The sequence below is a fragment of the Salvelinus alpinus genome, chromosome 5, assembly GCF_045679555.1.
Source record: "Salvelinus alpinus chromosome 5, SLU_Salpinus.1, whole genome shotgun sequence".
NCBI lineage: Eukaryota > Metazoa > Chordata > Actinopteri > Salmoniformes > Salmonidae > Salvelinus > Salvelinus alpinus.
This window is the reverse complement of record NC_092090.1, coordinates 90,654,979-90,674,122: the sequence shown is the minus strand read 5'-3', so window position 1 is coordinate 90,674,122 and position 19,144 is coordinate 90,654,979. Positions and strand designations below refer to the sequence as shown.

General features: G+C 41.0%; 1 protein-coding gene across 3 annotated transcripts; it reads right to left on the bottom strand.

Annotated features, from left to right (window-relative positions):
* Positions 1–4,033: 4,033 nt before the first annotated feature.
* On the bottom strand, positions 4,034–18,895 carry LOC139577185 (uncharacterized). 3 transcript variants are annotated; one of them, XM_071404094.1, is made up of 7 exons: positions 18,721–18,895; positions 16,792–17,340; positions 13,560–13,679; positions 13,127–13,217; positions 12,424–12,590; positions 10,261–10,312; positions 4,034–7,127 (listed from the first exon to the last, which is right to left on the bottom strand). In XM_071404094.1, exons 1-7 carry the CDS (start codon positions 18,878–18,880, stop codon positions 6,926–6,928), a joined length of 1,341 nt encoding a protein of 446 aa, XP_071260195.1. In that variant the 5' UTR covers positions 18,881–18,895; the 3' UTR covers positions 4,034–6,925. The 3 variants fall into 3 exon arrangements, with proteins under 3 accessions (XP_071260195.1, XP_071260197.1, XP_071260196.1); XM_071404095.1 differs by lacking the exon at positions 4,034–7,127 and adding an exon at positions 7,637–8,461; XM_071404096.1 differs by lacking the exons at positions 10,261–10,312; positions 12,424–12,590.
* Between the last annotated feature and the right edge of the window lie 249 nt (positions 18,896–19,144).

Here is a 19,144-nt window from a genome sequence, read left to right as displayed (position 1 = left end):
CACTGACACAAATATACTCCCATGCATGTAACACAGGGATCTGAAAATAATATTTGAAATAAGTATTAGAAAATATTTTCAAATACTTCCAATAGAAGTAGTTGATTAGGGCCACATTATTTGAAAATACTCAAATACACATAAAATAAGTATTTAAATGACAAATACACGTCTCCACACAGTAGAGTGTAGAAGTTGGCATGTTCATGTGGTCAGGGGGGGTTGTTGCTTAACATCAGCCTGCAGTTTGAATCCATCTGGCCCTCTCATTAAGGTATATTTATACAGGAGAGAAAAGGGAATGCGGGAATTCCCAAAACATTACTGTACTTTCTCCACCACCAGGTCAACAGTCAGGGGAGGAAAACTTAAGAGGTGATGTTGATGGAGACGATACCTACTTCCGTGTGAAAGGATGTACACATTCCCAGCTCAGCTGTAACATTTACAGTACACAATGACATGTTGGGGGTCAGAGAACTCCCCTCCCCTGTAATCCTTTCGCAAATCATAATTTCCAATAAACAATGTGTCGTGGAGTTATTCTAATCAAAAGGAGACTTTTAGATTTCTTAAAAACAAACTTCATTATTTAATTACTGCAGTAATGGAGCTTGTCAACGACCCTCCCGTAGGTGGTTCGTTGAGAGCCCAACCAGCAGGACTAAGCCAAAGCATTTTATATCAAAGTCCATCCTCCTGGATGTTCATGACAAATCACAGATGAGAGAATTTATACAAAGGTACATTTTGCTCTCATGCAACAGACATCAAGATTTACATGGCGCCAAATATCTGTCTCTAGTTCATTTACTGCTTGCTTATACAGAAATACTGATGCAACATAGACACTAGGTCCTTTCCTTAAATAAACTGGAGATTGGGTCTCCCTGGTACTGACAGACAGGCACACAGACACTAATCATGGAATGGAATGCTGTCTTATCACCATGCCATCGTAAATCTAATGCCAACGTTAAATCTCAGAGGCTTCTCTCTCTTCACACAGACACATAAGAGTTCTAAGAAACCTATTCTGTTGCCTATAAGAAAAACAGACGGTGTGAATACCAATATAGGAAATGCATTCTGATATAAAAGTAATGTGATTAACATAATGTTGTAATTCTATGACAAATGCTAATGGCTTTAAGCCAGTCCCTCATTCCTCTGTACCTCTTCTTAACACTAATTATTCAATATTAAAGCCTAAAACCTCGACACCAGTCTCTCCTAAAACAACAAACGACATGGAGCATTAAACAGAATCCTCCTGCTGGGTGCTGGGACATTTCCGCGCCACAGGGTAATACCAGGTTCCAGTCTGACTACCTCTGCGGCTTCTATGGCTGTATGTACACACACACTTTTATTGAAATAAAATTATCAATAACCTGGGAAATACCAGGCTCCATAAATAAAACATCATCAATCTGACTAGGTAGCCTGGTGGGTAGGAGCATTCGGCCAGTAACTGAAAAGTTGCTGGATCAAATCACAGAGCTGACAAGGTGAAAATCTGTTGTTCTTCCCCTGAGCAAGGCAGTTAACCCACTGTTCCCCGGGCCCTGAGCAAGGCAGTTAACCCACTGTTCCCCGGTCCCTGAGCAAGGCAGTTAACCCACTGTTCCCCGGGCCCTGAGCAAGGCAGTTAACCCACTGTTCCCCGGGCCCTGAGCAAGGCAGTTAACCCACTGTTCCCCGGGCCCTGAGCAAGGCAGTTAACCCACTGTTCCCCGGGCCCTGAGCAAGGCAGTTAACCCACTATTCTCCGGGTGCCGATGACATGGATGTCGATTAAGGCAGCCCCCTGTACCTCTCTGATTCAGAGGGGTTGGGTTAAATGTGGAAGACACATTTCAGTTGAACGCATTCAGTTGTACAACTGACTAGGTATCTTCCTTACCGCTGTGGCTTCTATGTCCGGAAGTACACAAACACACACAAAAAAGAAACGCATTATACTTTTAGAAATATTAATTAAAATAATAACCTACACTTATCAAACTTACTATACTTATGAATTGTATCATATTTTATTTTACTACTATTTCTACAAAATAAATCAGTTTCACAGGAAGCTGCAGCCAACTCCAACACCCGCGGAATGGTTTCCAGGTTCTCTCTTTATCAGAAAAAGCAACTGGTTTCCTGAGCTTACACACTGCCCGTAAAACTCCACCTTGCACCTCATCTCTATGTGCTTGTGGAACAGTCATTGTTTCTACAGCTCAGGCAGGTGCCAGTTGTTGTGGCGAAAGCTGGCCATGTTTAGGGACCGGGACTTCCAGTACTACTCACAGTGCAATATCTCTGAGAAACTTGGAAGGACTTGACCTAAATTCACACATAAAAAGAGTTCTAGATGCACCTAAATGCATTCTAAGCAAGGGATGTTGAGAAACACACCAAATTCAGCAATGAACCAAATGCTGGTGAGACTACACTATCTGATTCTTACCATTGATGATCATATTTCATAGTCTTGCAGGAAGATACTGATGTACCTGTGCCATCCATGGTATGGAGTGGTGAAATTGCTGGATACTGACGCTCATGTTGAAAAATGTATAATCTTGGATATAGCAGAAACAAGTCGCAAGTATAGCCTTGGGGTTGTTGCCACCAAAACTGAGTTACAAATCAATATTGCCTATCCCAAGCATCTTTGAAATGATCTGTATAATGAAAGCACTGTACAAAATAAATATATTATTATTTTTATTATCCTGTAGCAACAAAAAAAGGGTCAAGGGAAGCCAGTTTGGATTTGGCTTCACACCAATCACATCACATTAGAAGCTCTAAGACCAGGTTGAGAAGCAAAAAGTCAACTTGAATTGTTGCATGTTGTCCTCCTGTGGCTAGCTAGCTAAAATCGTCCTTTTCCTAAATTATCCATGGATGGAGATAGGGAGTTGGACTTGTGGTTTTATTTAATTCTCCGTAAAGGTCAATGATTATAATGCCGATTCTGATCCAACCATAAATTCATACATTGTGCCCCTGGCCTGAGAAGATGGAAGTTCAATATGCAGCTAACGTTAGGCTAATGTTAACTAGCTGGCCTGGCGCATTGTTGCCCATGAAAGGAATTTAGGCTAGCAAGAAAACATTTTAGCCAGGTAGCCTAGGACATCAAAAACTAAAAGCGTGTATTACAGAGTCATAGACCATTTAGGCAACATGAAAGAGGATGGCATTGGCATTTCTCTACAAGTAGGGTGAGTCAACATGTTTTTTTTTACTTGCATGCACACATGCACACACACAGAAATCAGTACCATGGACAGGCACATCATATATAGTTTACGTTGATTGGACTAAATCGTTTTTGGTATATTTTATTTGTCACTGTATTACACTAAGCATAGGTGAATAGATGATGTAGATATGGTGCTGGAATAGTGGAGGCAGCTCCTGTTTTCTTTGCGACTTGTGGTAACTCTCCATGGTTCTAAATCAATAGTTGTTTAGTAGTCTGAAAATGTTGGAAACATTACCTTTCTTGACCATGCTGTAGTTTATGTAGCTGTTTGTTACATTCAATATGTTTTGTGGACTTCACTGGACAGATGTTGCTCTCCGGTTTTGTGATGAAACAAATGTGTGGTTGAATTTATTCTGCCACTGTGTCTTCTTATTGTCTCTACCTTTAGGCCTATATATCACGGTGTCAAGGCATATGAACTAACAGGTTATAGAGCAAACAACACAATTATCACAAAACATAGGTGGTAAAATGCCTTTTTCCCCCTAGCTTGGCTTCCTCTGTGATTTTACCCACGCACTGCTACTGTTTGCCACAGCAATTTTCAATCCTTTTGATTCAGTTTAATAAATTATATCAATGCAAAATGTTAAGAGTGTCAAAGTGCTGTTTTTTTAGACAGACTTGCCTCATGATTTGTCAACTTGCGCACATTCTCTGTCCTTTACATCTGAGTGCTGCTGCAGGAATTTTGTGTGTCTTGACCAGACAGAAATCACAGATGGTGCGGGCAGGGCACAACACACAAAGCTGAAGGCGCGCTCAAAACTTTCTCAGATATTTATTTAGCAAGCGTGATAACCCATCACTCCCCACAGACACAAGCAAAAACTCACATAAATATAACAGCCTATATGATAACCCATCACTCCCCACAGACATAAGCAAAAACTCACATAAATATAACAGCCTATATTCCTTAACATTAGCGATCTGACATGCTGTATTTGCATGGAAACGAGACAATTTGTTTTAGACTAATCAACTGTAGGCATACTAACAACAGCAGCTGCATAGTCTAGCACAGGGCTGCCCAACCCTCTTCCTGGAGATCTACCTTCCTGCAGGTTTTCAGTCCAACCCTAATTTAACACACCTGATTCTTCTTATTAGCTGCTCAACAAGACCTTAACTAGCTGAATCATATATGCTAAATTAGGGTTGGGCTGAAAACCTACAGGACAGTAGATCTCCAGGAAGAGGGTTGGGCAGCCCTGGTCTAGCACTTCTAGCTGCTACCGGATTTCCCAAACTAGCTCCCGGTTTTTCCCCTAGCACAACACAGATGATTCAAAAAACCAAAGCTTGATAATGTGTTGGTTAGTTGAATCTGCTGTGTAGTGCTAGGGCAAAAAACTAAATGTGCACCGGGGGGCTCAGGACCGAGTTTGGGAAACCCTGATCTAGCCTACAATGCGCCATGGACAAAGCAGTAACGTTGTGTATTATAGCCCATCTGTTTGTGAGAAAATGTGAATGGGATCAAATGTTCTTTATATTCAAACTTGGGCTGACTGGGCCACCTAGACTTTTTATATCCAAAATGATCAAATGGAAGGAAAAAGTTAACACAGTAGCTGACATAGACTGATTTCATATTTTATTAGGTCTACAGTAGGATAGGGCAGGACTACACGATGCAAACCTGCACAAAGCAAGCCGTGTGAGTTTTATTGTCCAATCATGCTTTCTCTGTGTCTGTGTATAAGAACCTCCCTAGTCCTTCCTTTAAAACATAATTCATATGAACAAGTACAAGATTGCTGCGGTTTGACAGGGTTTTCATCCTCCCCAAGGGCAGTTTTTTAAAAACCATGTAACCTGATTAGAAAAACTCCGGTTCTATCTAAGCCCATATTAAACATTTTTTAAAACAGATTAATCACGTCATACCATATAAGGTCTGAAGTTTCACCTGGTTAGGTTGCCAAATTAGGTAAAACTATGGGCCCCAGAATGTATTTCTCTCACACCACTCTGGGGACCTGTGGTGCCACCTCTGGTAGGAACTGTTATTAATAGCCTGGTCCCAGATCTGTTTGAGCTTTTCTCTACTTCCTTGTCATTGTTTGTCATGATGATTCCATAAGGAGTTTGCAAGAGAGCAAAAACAGACTGACACAAAAGCTAGTGGATTACAGACTGGCACCCAGGCTATGTAATTACCACTTTGTGTCAATCATCCACAAAACACCAACAAGTCAACTCCACAGACCTTGTATTGTTGTTAAACATATATTAACTCCTCAGGTTATCACCTAAAAAAAGTGTCTTATACTATTTACATATGTAATCCACTTTTTTTTTAATACAGTATGTATAAGGGAATGTCAGAAGAGCAGTTACAGTACTGTAGCAGTCTGTAATTACATTCTGAAAAATAAAGTGCATTAATAGAGCCCAACTGATATCTCGTTACACTGATATTATCGGCCAATATTGGCCTTACAGCGATATATTGATATCTGCTGATAATTCCCCTGATATTTGATAAATAGGATAACAAAAATGTTTTAACTTTATTATTACGGTTAGGAGGCTCAAACACAAGGTTTACCAGAGGTTAGCCGGAAATCACTTTCTCAGCAAAACCTCTCACAGACCTAGTCTGGTTCCAAATCTGCATGTGCTTCAGGCAAGAGAACAAAGCTGTGAAGTAGCAAAGTCATGAAGGAGTGACTGCTCAGCTGCAGTGTTATCCCCGTAAAACCCAGGTGTTATTATTTGACTGTGCGTGCATGTTTGTATTCATGTTGTGTTCCTAAGGAATCTGTATGTGGGTTTGGGTGTGTGTTCATGCATGTTCAATCATGTCGTGTTCCTAGGTATGATTGATGCTTGTACTCAAGAGTTTCTATACCATTAGCACCTATACTGCCGCCTCAGGAAAAACTGTCAGGAAAATAGTTTAGATTGATAATAGATAAGATTTATGTCATGAAATTGTGAAATAATTCATGGTTGCTATCAATACCAGGTCAGGTAGCCGAGTGGTTAGAGCAGTGGGCGGGTTGATCGTTCAAATCCCAGAGCCGACAAGGTGAAAAATCTGTCAATGTGCTCAATCAAGGCACCAGGGTCACTGCTGATAATGGCAGGCCATGACCCTACTCTCCGAGGATGTCTCAGGGAGTTGGGATTACATGCTGTGAGACAGGACAAATGTAAGCACCCACCAAATTATTAATATATAGGTAATCATGATTATTGGCACCATAACAATGATAGTCAGAGGAGTTGGATTGCAAGTTCCAACAGAATCATACTCACAATAGCCATGTTTTTCCCTAGGCGGCATAGAAACGTTTGAGAATTTGGAACTAGACGTTCATATACTTTTTGAGGGCGTTACAGCATGTCATCACACCCACAAGTGGTGAGAGCCTGCCATAACTGTTATTGCCATCATCTATATTTACAGTATCAGTCAAAAGTTTGGACACACCTACTCATTCAAGAGTTTTTCTTCATTTTTACTATTTTCTACATTGTAGAATAATAAAGAAGACATCAAAACTATGAAATAATGAATATGGAATCATGTAGTAACCAAAAAAGTTTATTTTAAATGTGAGATTCTTCAAAGTAGCCACCCTTTGCCTTGATGACAGCTTTGCACACTCTTGGCATTCTCTCAACCAGCTTCACCTGGAATTATTTTCCAACAGTCTTGAAGGAGTTCTGAGCACTTGTTGGCTGCTTTTCCTTCAGTCTGAGGTCCAACTCATCCCAAACCATCTCAATTGGGTTGAGTTTGGGTGATTGTGGAGGCCAGGTCATCTGATGCAGCACTGCATCACGCTCCTTCTTGGTCAAATAGCCTTTACACAGCCTGGAGGTGTGTTGGGTCATTGTCCTGTTGAAAAACAAATGACAGTCCCACTAAGCTCAAACCAGATGGCATTGGGGTATCGCTGCAGAATGCGGTGGTAGTCATGCTGATTAAGTGTGCCTTGAATTCTAAATAAATCACAGACAGTGTCACCAGCAAAGTTCTTGAAATTTTCCGGATTGACTGACCTTATAGTAATGATGGACTGTCATTTCTCTTTGCTATTTGAGCCGTTCTTGCCATAATATGTACTTGGTCTTTTATCAAATAGGGCTATCTTCTGTATACCACTCCTACCTTGTCACAACACAACTGATTGGCTCAAATGCATTAAGAAGGAAATACATTGTTGAGAGAATTCCAAGAGTGTGCAAAGCTGTCATCAAGGTACAGAATCTCAAATATATTTTGATTTATTTAACACTTTTTTGGTTACTACATCATTCCTTATGTGTTATTTCATAGTATTGATGTCTTCACTATTATTCTACAATGTATAAAATAGTCAAAATAAAGAAAAACACTTCAATGAGTAGGTGTGTCCAAACTTTTGACTGGCACTGTAATAAGTTTATTGTCGGCCGTTATTGGTATATTGATTTTTACCGGTATATTGATATCGGGTGATAATTCCATCGATATTCGATACATATGATGAAGAAATGTATTTCATGTTTATTGCGGCCATTCTCATTCAACCCTTATTTTACCAGGTAAGTTGACTGGGGGACAGCTACAGGGGGAGAGGGATGGATAAGCCAATTGGAAGCTGGGGATGATTAGGTGGCCATGATGGAAATGGTTTGCGGGGGAGATTTGTTTTGAATGCAGTCTAGTGCTCTTGCAATTCACCTAGCTTCCACATGGGGGAGAAATTCTAGGTGTAGCACCTTTAAAAAATGAGAAATACATTTTTTACTTTTACCACTTTTTTTGTGGCATCCAATTGGTATTTACAGTCTTGTCTCATCACTGCAACTCCACTACGGACTCGGGAGAGACAACTGTCGAGAGCCATGTGTCCTCCGAAACACGACCCTGCCAAGCCACACTGCTTCTTGACACACTGCTTGCTTAGCCCAGAAGCCAGCCACACCAATGTGTCGGCGGAAACCCCGTCCAACTGACGACCGAAGTCAGCTTGTAGGTGCCCGGCCCGCCAAAGGAATCGCTAGAGCACAATGAGAGAAGGACATCCTGGCCGGCCAAACCCTCCCCCAACCCGGAAGATGCTGGGCCAATTGTGCGCCGCCTCATGGGTCTCCCGGTCACGGCCGGGTGTGACAGAGCCTAGATTTGATCCCGAGTCTGTAGTGACGCCTCAGCACAGCGATGCAGTGCCTTAGACCTCAGGAGGCCTAAAGATGAGACATTTGTAATCAGAAGATCATATTAACATGTAAATATTATAGATCGGTAACAGAATAGCAGAATAATACTGCAGCAGATTCAATAATGCTGTATTTGAAAATAGTACACTCAATGTAGGCTACTGCCCCTTTAAGAGCTGGCATTCATTTTGTGGTTAATGTTATCCGGGATCCTTGGGAAAACCATATCCTAACCAATAATGTGCATAAATCCTGGATGACTGACAGAGGGCGCTGTATTGAAGCCACTGTCATCTTGGTACTCCTCAATTTAAAAAAAAGATTTTGGACGCTATAGAAATGCATTTATTAAAGTCTACACTAATTTTTGACACATTTATTATATTGTGAGCTAAACATTTTCCTTAAAGTATATATTTTTTGAGAGTACTAATGTTACTGTCCCCACTGCAACTAAAAATACTTAAGTACATGTAATTTTGTCCTTGAAACATTTAATTGAAATACTATAGAATTCCATTCATTCCTACGGAGGACTGCTCCTACTGGGGAGTGCCAATATGGCCGACTAGTGGCTTCAAAGCCTCTCAATGGACAATACATTGCGTCAGCAATCCAGGGTTTATATAGGCCACTGAACCTAACCCTAAATTTAAAGATGCACTACGCAGAAATTGCTCCCCATTTCCTGGTTGCTAAAATTCTAATAGTTCTCTTAATTTCAGTTTATGTGACAAAACAAGCTAGTGTAGAGAATCATTGCACCATATAAAAACGCTGTGAAATATCTTTTCCCATAACCAAAAATATTGTATTTTCAGCTGGTGTACAAAACCAAAACCTAAGAACGGGAAGCATAGAAATAACGCACACACAACAGATCTACCGCTTCTTAGACTTGCTTTCAATGAGAATGACAGATCTATAACTCACATATCAATGTGGATTTGGTTACAGATGTCTTTTGGGCTTGGGCCACAGACAGCTATATCAGTCCACTAACAGAGGACTAGTTAAGGCCCAGTGCACTACTTTTGTGAGAGAAACATAAACTGTATATATTTTGGATTTCTTATTTTTTTTAGGGGGAGCTGCAGCACACCTACTTCCCGCTGTTATGCTTTTGAGGGGTCTGAGTTCCTTTGGTGTTCACACTGAACCAAAAAATTAAGCGAACTGCACTTAGCTCTTCAAAAATTCGCTTAAAGGGACCAAGTGTGAAAACACCCTCCGTTTCAAAGGCAAGCCAGCAGTGGGATGCAGGGTGGTATGATGCTGGCTCATGATGTCATTACTGTCACAATTTAAGAAATCAACATTTGAAACATATTTCTTGGACGATTGCTCTTTTGGATAGCAATTTAAGAGAACTCAGTGTGCAAAAATGACACTTTTTAATTTCCCTAATGTAAGACAGTATATCGGCAGATATCAGTATCGGTTAGATGTGTCCCTTAAAAAAATCTAAATCAGTATCGGACCCAAAATCCCCATATCAGTAAGGCTCTATGCATCAACATGTCAGAACGTTTTACAGTAGCTGTAAACTCTTCTTATATTAGTAAGCAAGTATAATATCCATAATTCAGACACAAAAATATTTTGTTACTTTTCCACATTTCACCAATTTAAAACGTCATTTCACATCATATCTTCCATACAAAAGCTGTCATAATACTAGCTCTGAAAACATCCTGTTATCATTGCAAAAACTATGATTATTCTCTTCTATTCTCATTTGGCTATATTAGATTGACAACATTGTTGACACCTCAAAACACTAGCAATTGATATCATAGCAATGCTACAAATACCTCAGGACTCACCTTGAACATGTTACGACTACAGTATGTACAATCCACTGCTCTCTCACACCTGCTGGAAGCACATGGACATACAGTACCAGTCAAAAGTTTGGACACACCTACTCATTCAAGGGTTTTTCTTTATTTTTACTATTTTCTACATTGTAGAATAATAGTGAAGAGATCAAAACTATGATATAACACATATGGAATAATGTAGTAACCAAAGAAAGTATTAAACAAATCAAAATATATTTTATATTTGAGATTCTTCAAAGTAGCCACCCTTTGCCTTGATGACAGCTTTGCACACTCTTGGCATTCTCTCAACCAGCTTTATGAGGTTTCTTTCCTTCTTAATGCGTTTGAGCCAATCAGTTGTGTTGTGACAAGGTAGGGGTGGTATACAGAAGATGGTATTTTACCAAATAGGGCTATGTCCATATTATCGCAAGAACTGCTCAAATAAGCAAAGAGAAATTAAATCCCATCATTACTTGAAGACATTAAGGTCAGTCAATCTGGAAAACTTCAAGAAATGTTAATGTTTCTTCAAGTGCAGTTGCAAAAACTATAAAGCGCTAAGATGAAGCTCTCATGAGGACCACCAAAGGAAAGGAAGACCCAGAGTTACCTCTGCTGCAGAGGATAAGTTCATTAGATTTTGCAGCCCAAATAAATCCTTCACAGAGTTCAAGTAACAGCCACATCTCAACATCAACTGTTCAGAGGAGATTGCGTGAAATCAGGCCTTCATGGTCAAATTGCTGCAAAGAAACCACTACTACTAATAAGAAGAGACTTGCTAGAGCCAAGAAACACAAGCAATGGACATTAGACAGGTGGAAATCTGTCCTTTGATCTGATGAGTCCCAATTTGAGATTTTTGGTTCCAACCGCCGTTTCTTTGTGAGACGCAGAGTAGGTGAACGAATGATCTCTGCATGTGTGGTTCCTACCGTGAAGCATGGAGGAGGTGTGATGGTGCTTTGCTGGGGACACTGTTTGTGATTTATTTAGAATTCAAGGCACACTTAACCAGCATGGCTACCTCAGCATTCTGCAGCGATATGACATCCCATCTGGTTTGCGCTTAGTGGGACTATCATGTGTTTTTCAACAGGACAATGACCCAACACACCTCCAGGCTGTGTAAGGACAATTGGACCAAGAAGGAGAGCGATGGAGTGCTGCATCAGATGACCTGGCCTCCACAATCCCCCAACCTCAACCCAATTGAGATGGTTTGGGAAGAGTTGGACCACAGAGTGAAGGAAAAGCAGCCAACAAGTGCTCAGCATATGTGGGAACTCCTTCAAGACTGTTGGAAAAGCATTCCAGGTGAAGTTGGTTGAGAGAATGCCAAGAATCTGCAAAGCTGTCATCAACGCAAAGGTTGGCTACTTTGAAGAATCTCAAATATAAAATGTGTTTTAATTTGTTTAACACTTTTTTGGTTACTACATGATTCCATATGTGTTATTTCATAGTTTTGATGTCTTCACTATTATTCTACAATGTAGAAAATTGTAAAAAAATAAAGACAAACCCTTGAATGAGTAGGTGTGTCCAAACTTTTGACGAGTATTTAGTTAGAGGGAAAGCCTGTTTGTCTAGTTCATCAGGGGTTTGGAATATTCCGTAAAGGTCCTTCAGCCAGGCCAGCTATATCTACTGGCAGGACTTCATTGCTACCTTTCATCTCAGTTAGGCCAGATACTTCTAAGTGAAGTGAGGGCTTTCCAGACTTTCCATGAAGTGTGTGGGTTGAAAATGTGACCTGACAAAGATCCAACTCGGATCTAACCGTTGTCTTTTTTATGAGTCTGATTAAATCACCATGGGAGCATACCAGAGTTGCAGACATACATTTTTTCTTTGATAGCTTATTTTGCTCTGCACCTGATAAGTTGGATGTGCATATTTTTCCAAACGTTCCTGTGTTGAAAATGTAACATGACCGCTATGCCGACTCACATCAGCACACTTGTAAAATCTAATATTGAAATGCATTGAAATGTGTGTGTTCACTGTGCACCTCAGATTCTAAAATAGATTTTCAGATTCCCTTTGTTTCTCTTTCTCTCTACAAGTACAAAGACACACACACCCACACACATACGGACACATTTGTCCTTCAGTCAGTCAGGTAGCTGTTGTTGTCGAACAGCGGGGTGACGGTACCGTTCTTCCACTTGATCAAGATCTCTCCCCGCTTTAGCGAGGGAGAGTGGGCCGGCCGCATGGGGTACTGAGTGAGGGGGGCTCTCTCGCTGAGCACAGGGGACCCCGGCTGACTCACAAGCCCTGTAGGAGTGTACGACTTCAGCACACACACTACTTTCTTCTTCCTGGGAGAGGGAAATCATTCATTTGTAGTTCTGCAACTGTGTGGGCAGTTGTGGTTACTGTTGTTTTAAAAAGTAGTATGTGATGAAGTTGTAGTTCTGGGTTATCATTTGAGAAAAAAATCTTCCTAACCACAGGATCTTTGGAGCATAATTCAGATTCAGTGGGGAAATTTGATCATTCTTGAATGTAGTAGGCATAATACTGGATCCAAAATGTATGTTTATGGTATTACTGGGAAGCTGTATTTCCCCTTAGGCCCCTTGTCAGTAGACCAATAGTGGTACAGTGGAAAGACAGCAGTGTGCAGGTTAGCCTAGCAGTTAGAACGTTGGGCCAGTAACTGAAAGGTCGCTGGTTCAAATGCCCTGGGTCAACATGGTGAGAAAAAAAATCTGGCAATTTGCCCTTAAGCAAGGCACTTAACCTTACTTCTCTCAGGGAGGGTGGGATATGCAAAACAAAACAAAAATCTAATTCACATTTGTATTAATAGATACTTGTACATGTGTGAAATAGGAGAACTATAAGCACCCACCTGTTGTGGTGGATGTTGAGTAAGAGCATGACAGTCCCCAGCACCAGAGCCAGGGAGCTCAGCACCAGCATGGTCACTTTCCAGCCAAACCCTGTAACACACACACAAAGAGAGATGGAGAAACTCCCATAATCGACAATTCAGAGTAAACAAACACTTTCCACTTTCAAACTCTAGCAAACCTCTAGAACGTCATATAAAAGGTCTTTAGAAACTGGAATTATCTGAGTGGGCTTGGACATCAATACACCCACTATACAGATTCCTATGTAAGTTTTCCTCTCCTCTAACGCCACCATGTGGTAGATAAGGCACAGAGTAGAAGGCCCCAGAGCCCATTGGGGCAGAGAGATGTGTTTTGCCCCTGGGTTTGTTTTGAAGGCAGTTATAGTCTTTCTTCCACACCCCTCCGGCAATAGGTTTCCCAACTCACCATACTCAGCGTTGAAGAATGTCATTGAGGGGCCCTCAGGGCCCATGGTGCTTTCAACCAGATCAGAGTGCTCTGTCCCACGGTCCATTCCAGTGGTGTTAGGGGCAACAACATCATCGCCTGGAACCGGAGGGGGGACATCACATCAGCATTAGAGTATAATAACACAGGAGTAATACCCTAGTTATTATCTCAAAGCCATAGCCCCTTTGTTTTATTAATCTGTTCATCAATTAGTATGCCATTTCACCAAAGCCAGACCAAAATACTTAACTGAGGACCATCAGATTGAATTGAATCAAAAGACATATACATAGGTCTAGACTAGTGCCCCATAGGACCGGCGTAGGGAGGAGCCCAAGTGAACAGTTTTGGACTTGCTGGCGACCAGCCCACATTAGGACCCTATTGATTGGAGGGAACTTAGCTGAATGAGATTTAGCCAGCAAGGACAGTGGAAATGCAATCCCTGATGGAACTAGTGGTATGTGACAACGCTGAGATGCCATTTGGATCACCCACTGTTAAGCCTAAGACACTGACCAAACCAAGGTATTCTCAAAGCAGATACAAAAAAAATGACTTTGTTACAATGTACAGTACCAGTCAAAAGTTTGGACACACCTTCTCATTCAAGGGGTTTTCTTTATTTGTACTATTTTCTACATTGTAGAATAAAAGTGATGACATCAAAACTATGAAATAACACATATGGAATCATGTAGTAACCAAAAAAGTGTTAAACAAATCAAAATATATTTTATATTTGAGATTCTTCAAAGTAGCCTCCCAGCTTTGCACAGTCTTGGCATTCTCTCAACCAACTTCACCTGGAATGCTTTTCAAACAGTCTTGAAGGAATTCCCACATACGCTGAGCACTTGTTGGCTGCTTTCACTTCACTCTGTGGTCCAACTAATTCCAAACCATCTCAATTGGGTTGAGGTTGGTTGATTGTGGAGGCCAGATCTCTGACGCAGCACAATATCACTCTTCTTCTTGGTCAAATAGCCCTTACACAGCCTGGAGGTGTGTTGGGTCATTGTCCTGTTGAAAAACAAATGATAGTCCCATTAAGCGCAAACAGATGGGATGGAGTATCGCTGCAGAATGCTGTGGTAGCCATGCTGATTAAGTGTGCCTTGAATTCCAAATAAATCTCTGACAGTGTCACCAGCAAAGCACCCCCACACCACCTCGTCCATGCTTCACGGTGGGAACCACACATGCGGAGATCACACATGCGGAGATCATCCATTCATCAGACCAAAGGACAGATTTCCACCTGTCTCATGTCCATTTCTCGTGTTTCTTGGCCCAAGCAAGTCTCTTCTTATTATTGGTGTCCTTAAGTAGTGGTTTATTTGCAGCAACTCAACCATGAAGGCCTGATTCACGCAGTGTCCTCTGAACAGTTGATCTTGAGATGTGTCTGTTACTTGAACTCTGTGAAACATTTATTTGGGCTGCAATTTCTGAGGCTGGTAACTCTAATGAACTTATCCTCTGCAGCAGAGGAAATTCTCTGTCATCCTTTCCTGTGGTGGTCCTCATGAGAAGCAGTTTCATCATAGCGCTTGATGATTTTTGCGACTGTACTTGAAGAAACTAAGAAAGTTATTGAAATGTTCCAGATTGACTGACCTTATTATCTTCAAGTAATGATGGACTTTGGTTTCTCTTCACTTATTTGAGCAGTTCTTGCCATAATATGGATGTGGTCTTTTACCAAATAGGGCTATATTCTGTATACCACTCATACCTTGTCACAACACAACTGATTGGCTCAAACACATTAAGGAAATAAATTCCACAAATTAACTTTTAACAAGACACACATGTTAATTGAAATGCATTCCACATGACTACCTCATGAAGCTGTTTGAGAGAATGCCAAGCATATGCAAAGCTGTCATCAAGGCAAAGGGTGGCTACTTTGAAGAATCTCAAATATAAAATATATTTTGATTTGTTTAACACTTTTTTTGGTTACTACTATATGTGTTATTTCGGTTATGATGTCTTCACTATTATTCTACAATGTAGAAAATACTAAAAATAAAGAAAAACCCTTGAATGAGTAGGTGTGTCCAAACTTTTGACCGGTACTGTATGTCCATGTGCTTCCAGCAGGTGTGAGAGAGCAGTGGATTGTACATACTGTAGTCGTAACATGTTCAAGGTGAGTCCTGAGGTATTTGTAGCATTGCTATGATATCAATTGCTAGTGTTTTGAGGTGTCAACAATGTTGTCAATCTAATATAGCCAAATGAGAATAGAAGAGAATAATCATAGTTTTTGCAATGATAACAGAGCTAGTATTATGACAGCTTTTGTATGGAAGATATGATGTGAAATTACGTTTTAAATTGGTGAAATGTGGAAAAGTAACAAAATATTTTTGTGTCTGAATTATGGATATTATACTTGCTTACTAATATAGGAAGTGTTCACAGTTACTGTGCAACATTCTGACATGTTGATGCATAGAGCGTTACTGATATGGGGATTTTGGGTCCGATACCGATTTTTTAAGGGACACATCTAACCGATACTGATATCTGCCGATATACTGTTTTACAGTAGGGAAATTAAAAAGTGTCATTTTTGCACACTGAGTTCTCATAAAATGCTATCCAAAAGAGCAATTTTCCAATAAATATGTTTCAAATGTTGATTTCTTAAATTGTGACAGTAATGACATCATGAGCCGTGATGAGCCAAAGTAGCCAAAGGATGGCTACTTTGAAGAATCTAAAATATATTTTGATTTGTTTAACACTTTTTGGTAACTACATGATTCCATATGTGTTATTTCATAGCTTTGATGTTTTCATTATCATTCTACAATGTAGAAAATTGTAAAAATAAAGAAAAACTCTGGAATGAGTAGGTGTATCCAAACTTTTGACTGGTACTGTATTTCTATGGCAAAAGATAGATCGGTAGAACCAATACTGACAGAATAACTTGTTAGACGTTGTTTGGTAGGCACTGCATAGGAGACAATGGTAATAATAGTGACTATGACCCAAGACATGTAGCCTACAAGTACAATTGTGATAATGTAATTCAGCGCTTGACAGCGAGGAAATGTAAGACCAATGAAAATGGCAGTGAAATATCCCAGTATGATGAAAATGAATGAGCTCTATAATGAAAGCTACTGAAGGATGACATGAGGCACATCCCTTCTCTATGATGGGACCCTAGTCCGACGGTTCTTCTTACTCCACTGTGGTTGGCTGTTTGTATTGGAAGGGGTACTTGTTGAGGGGGGCAGAGCAGCAGTTTGTGTGGACCTGTGGCGATGGTGGTGGTGATGGCTGGCTCTATTCCCACAGACAGTATGGTTGCCCAGCGTTCTCCACTTGCTGGCCTGTCTACGCTCTTTAGAGAGGAAGACCTTAGACGACTTAGAGGATACGTGAGGAGCGCTGAGGTGGAGCCCCTTTCCTTGCAGTGTGAGGTGGCCCTTCTTAGAGCAGGCCCATGCCTGGCCCTCCCTGCCCACCTCGCCACCTGCAGCCCCAGCTCCCTCCTCATTCCCAGGGCCACAGTGGTGCAGTCTGACACTCAGATCATGCTCCTGGCCACTCAGACACTCTCCTGTGAGCCGGCTGCTCAGGGCTAGGCGCTCAGGGAGCCACTGCCACTCCTGCAGCGCTGAACCAGGGATGCACTCCCCCAGCACCACCCTGCTCCCGGGATGCCCATCCTGGACCAGGACCTGCACACACTTACCCAGCAGCTCATTCCTGATGCTAAAGCCAGCCGCCTCTATGGGAGAAAACAGTATAATATAACATTACAGTGCATTAGCCTATGAAAGGAAAAAAGCACCTTGGACAAACAAATGTGTCCAGGTCAGATGAGGTTGGCTATAAGGTGTAGGGTCAGTGCTAAAAGGCTCTGGTTTACAGCCATGTTATAAACTAGACAATTTTGTAATATGAGCTGGTTAAATAACAATGTCCTGGCCAGTGGAGGGATTATTCCCATGTTGTGTTTTGGAAGCTATTCATTGGTTGCATGTTTCGTCACAATATTGTTTTGAACGTTCGTTTTGTACAGATGACCGACTGAGCATTCTACTCAATGCATCATTATTGAGCACTGATGAAGACTTCATCAAAAGAGCATTTACAGTGGCTTGGAAATACAACGACATTAAAAGGGATGCAAACAATTAATAGGAAAACCCTGTCATCATTTTGATGTCGCTAGACTGACTTTTGATGCAGTATAACTTTAGCTAAGATTGAAGGGAGGACACCGGATTTTAGCTAAGTAGCTAACGTTCTCATTCTAGCTATTTGTTTGACGAACTTTGCTAGCTAATGACAACATTGCCACCTGTCTAAAGTACATTTGACGACATGAAGATGCTGGCAAAATTGTTTCCTACCAAATATGTGACTATTTTACCAATGTCATCGTATTTCCAGGCACTAAATTGTAATTTTCACTCAAAAGTCGTTAGCCTCGTCCAGAATGGTGACCCAGTGGCGCACTCAGTGCTTGAGGCGTCACTACAGACACCCTGGTTCGATTCTAGTCTGTATCACAACCGGCCGTGATTGGGAGTCCCAGCGTCGTCCGGTGTATGCCGTCATTGTAAATAAGAGTTCATTCTTAACTGACTTGCTTAGTTAAATAAAATAATGACTGGGTTTATCACTTTAGGACGCCACTATTGCGACGCCGGTAGAGGGCGGCGTGAGAACGTTCATAACAATGGCATGACGAGACCGAGTGATGGAGGTGGAACCTACTGTAACGTTACTCTGTGAAGTCGAGACAGTCAGTAACTAAATGATGAATTATTGCGTTACAACAAGCCTCTTCGCACTAAAATGCAATTTAACATATTTTTATAGATTTCTTTATACTTTCTTGTTGTTGATTACTTTATACTTGAAAGCTAACTTTTGAGCTGCTACAGTAACTACTGTATAGTAGCTAGCTAGCTAGCTAAAAACAAATGTGGATGCATGCAAACTACTGTAACGTTAGCAAACAAGCTAAGTTTGCTAACTACAAACAATATTGTTAAGTCTAAACCAGAAAACTAGGTAGCTTATAATATTTTCTAGTATAGAAAACAACGCATTTCCCCATCAACTACAGATAGCTAGTAACTTTCTTATAAGTTCTTACCGTGGAAAACGAGTATGAAAACGCAGGGACCCCAAAACCTGTTCCCCATGACAAGTGGTGCTGTAATGTCTCCCGTGGCAACAGCCTGAATGTGTGCGTTGGGGTGGGGAGTTGAGATGTGTTCCCCACAGGGGCGAGGGGTGTGTGAACAGAGCTTCATGCGTCCAATCAGAACTGGTTAACGGTATATGCACCACTAGCTAACCACATAATTAAATGGCACAAACAGCTACAATTTATAATGATAATTTATGTTAATTGGGTAAATGTGGAGTAGGTCATATGCCAGCAAAACTAACAGCAAACGAATATTGATCTAATAATGATGATTGGAAGGCTAACATGAAACAGACCTGAAAATGTCTGACATAAACAAACTGTGAACAAAGAATGTGATAGGTAACAAGAGTCTGCCTTCGTGGCC

Coding starts and splice junctions, on each gene's coding strand:
- LOC139577185 (XM_071404094.1), bottom strand. CDS start 18,880: ATGAAGCTCTGTTCACACACCCCTCGCCCCTGTGGGGAACACATCTCA. Junction 17,341..18,720: donor TTTCATACTCGTTTTCCACG/GTAAGAACTTAT, acceptor TTTCTCCCATAG/AGGCGGCTGGCTTTAGCATC. Junction 7,128..10,260: donor GTAGTCGTAACATGTTCAAG/GTGAGTCCTGAG, acceptor GTTTTTCAACAG/GACAATGACCCAACACACCT.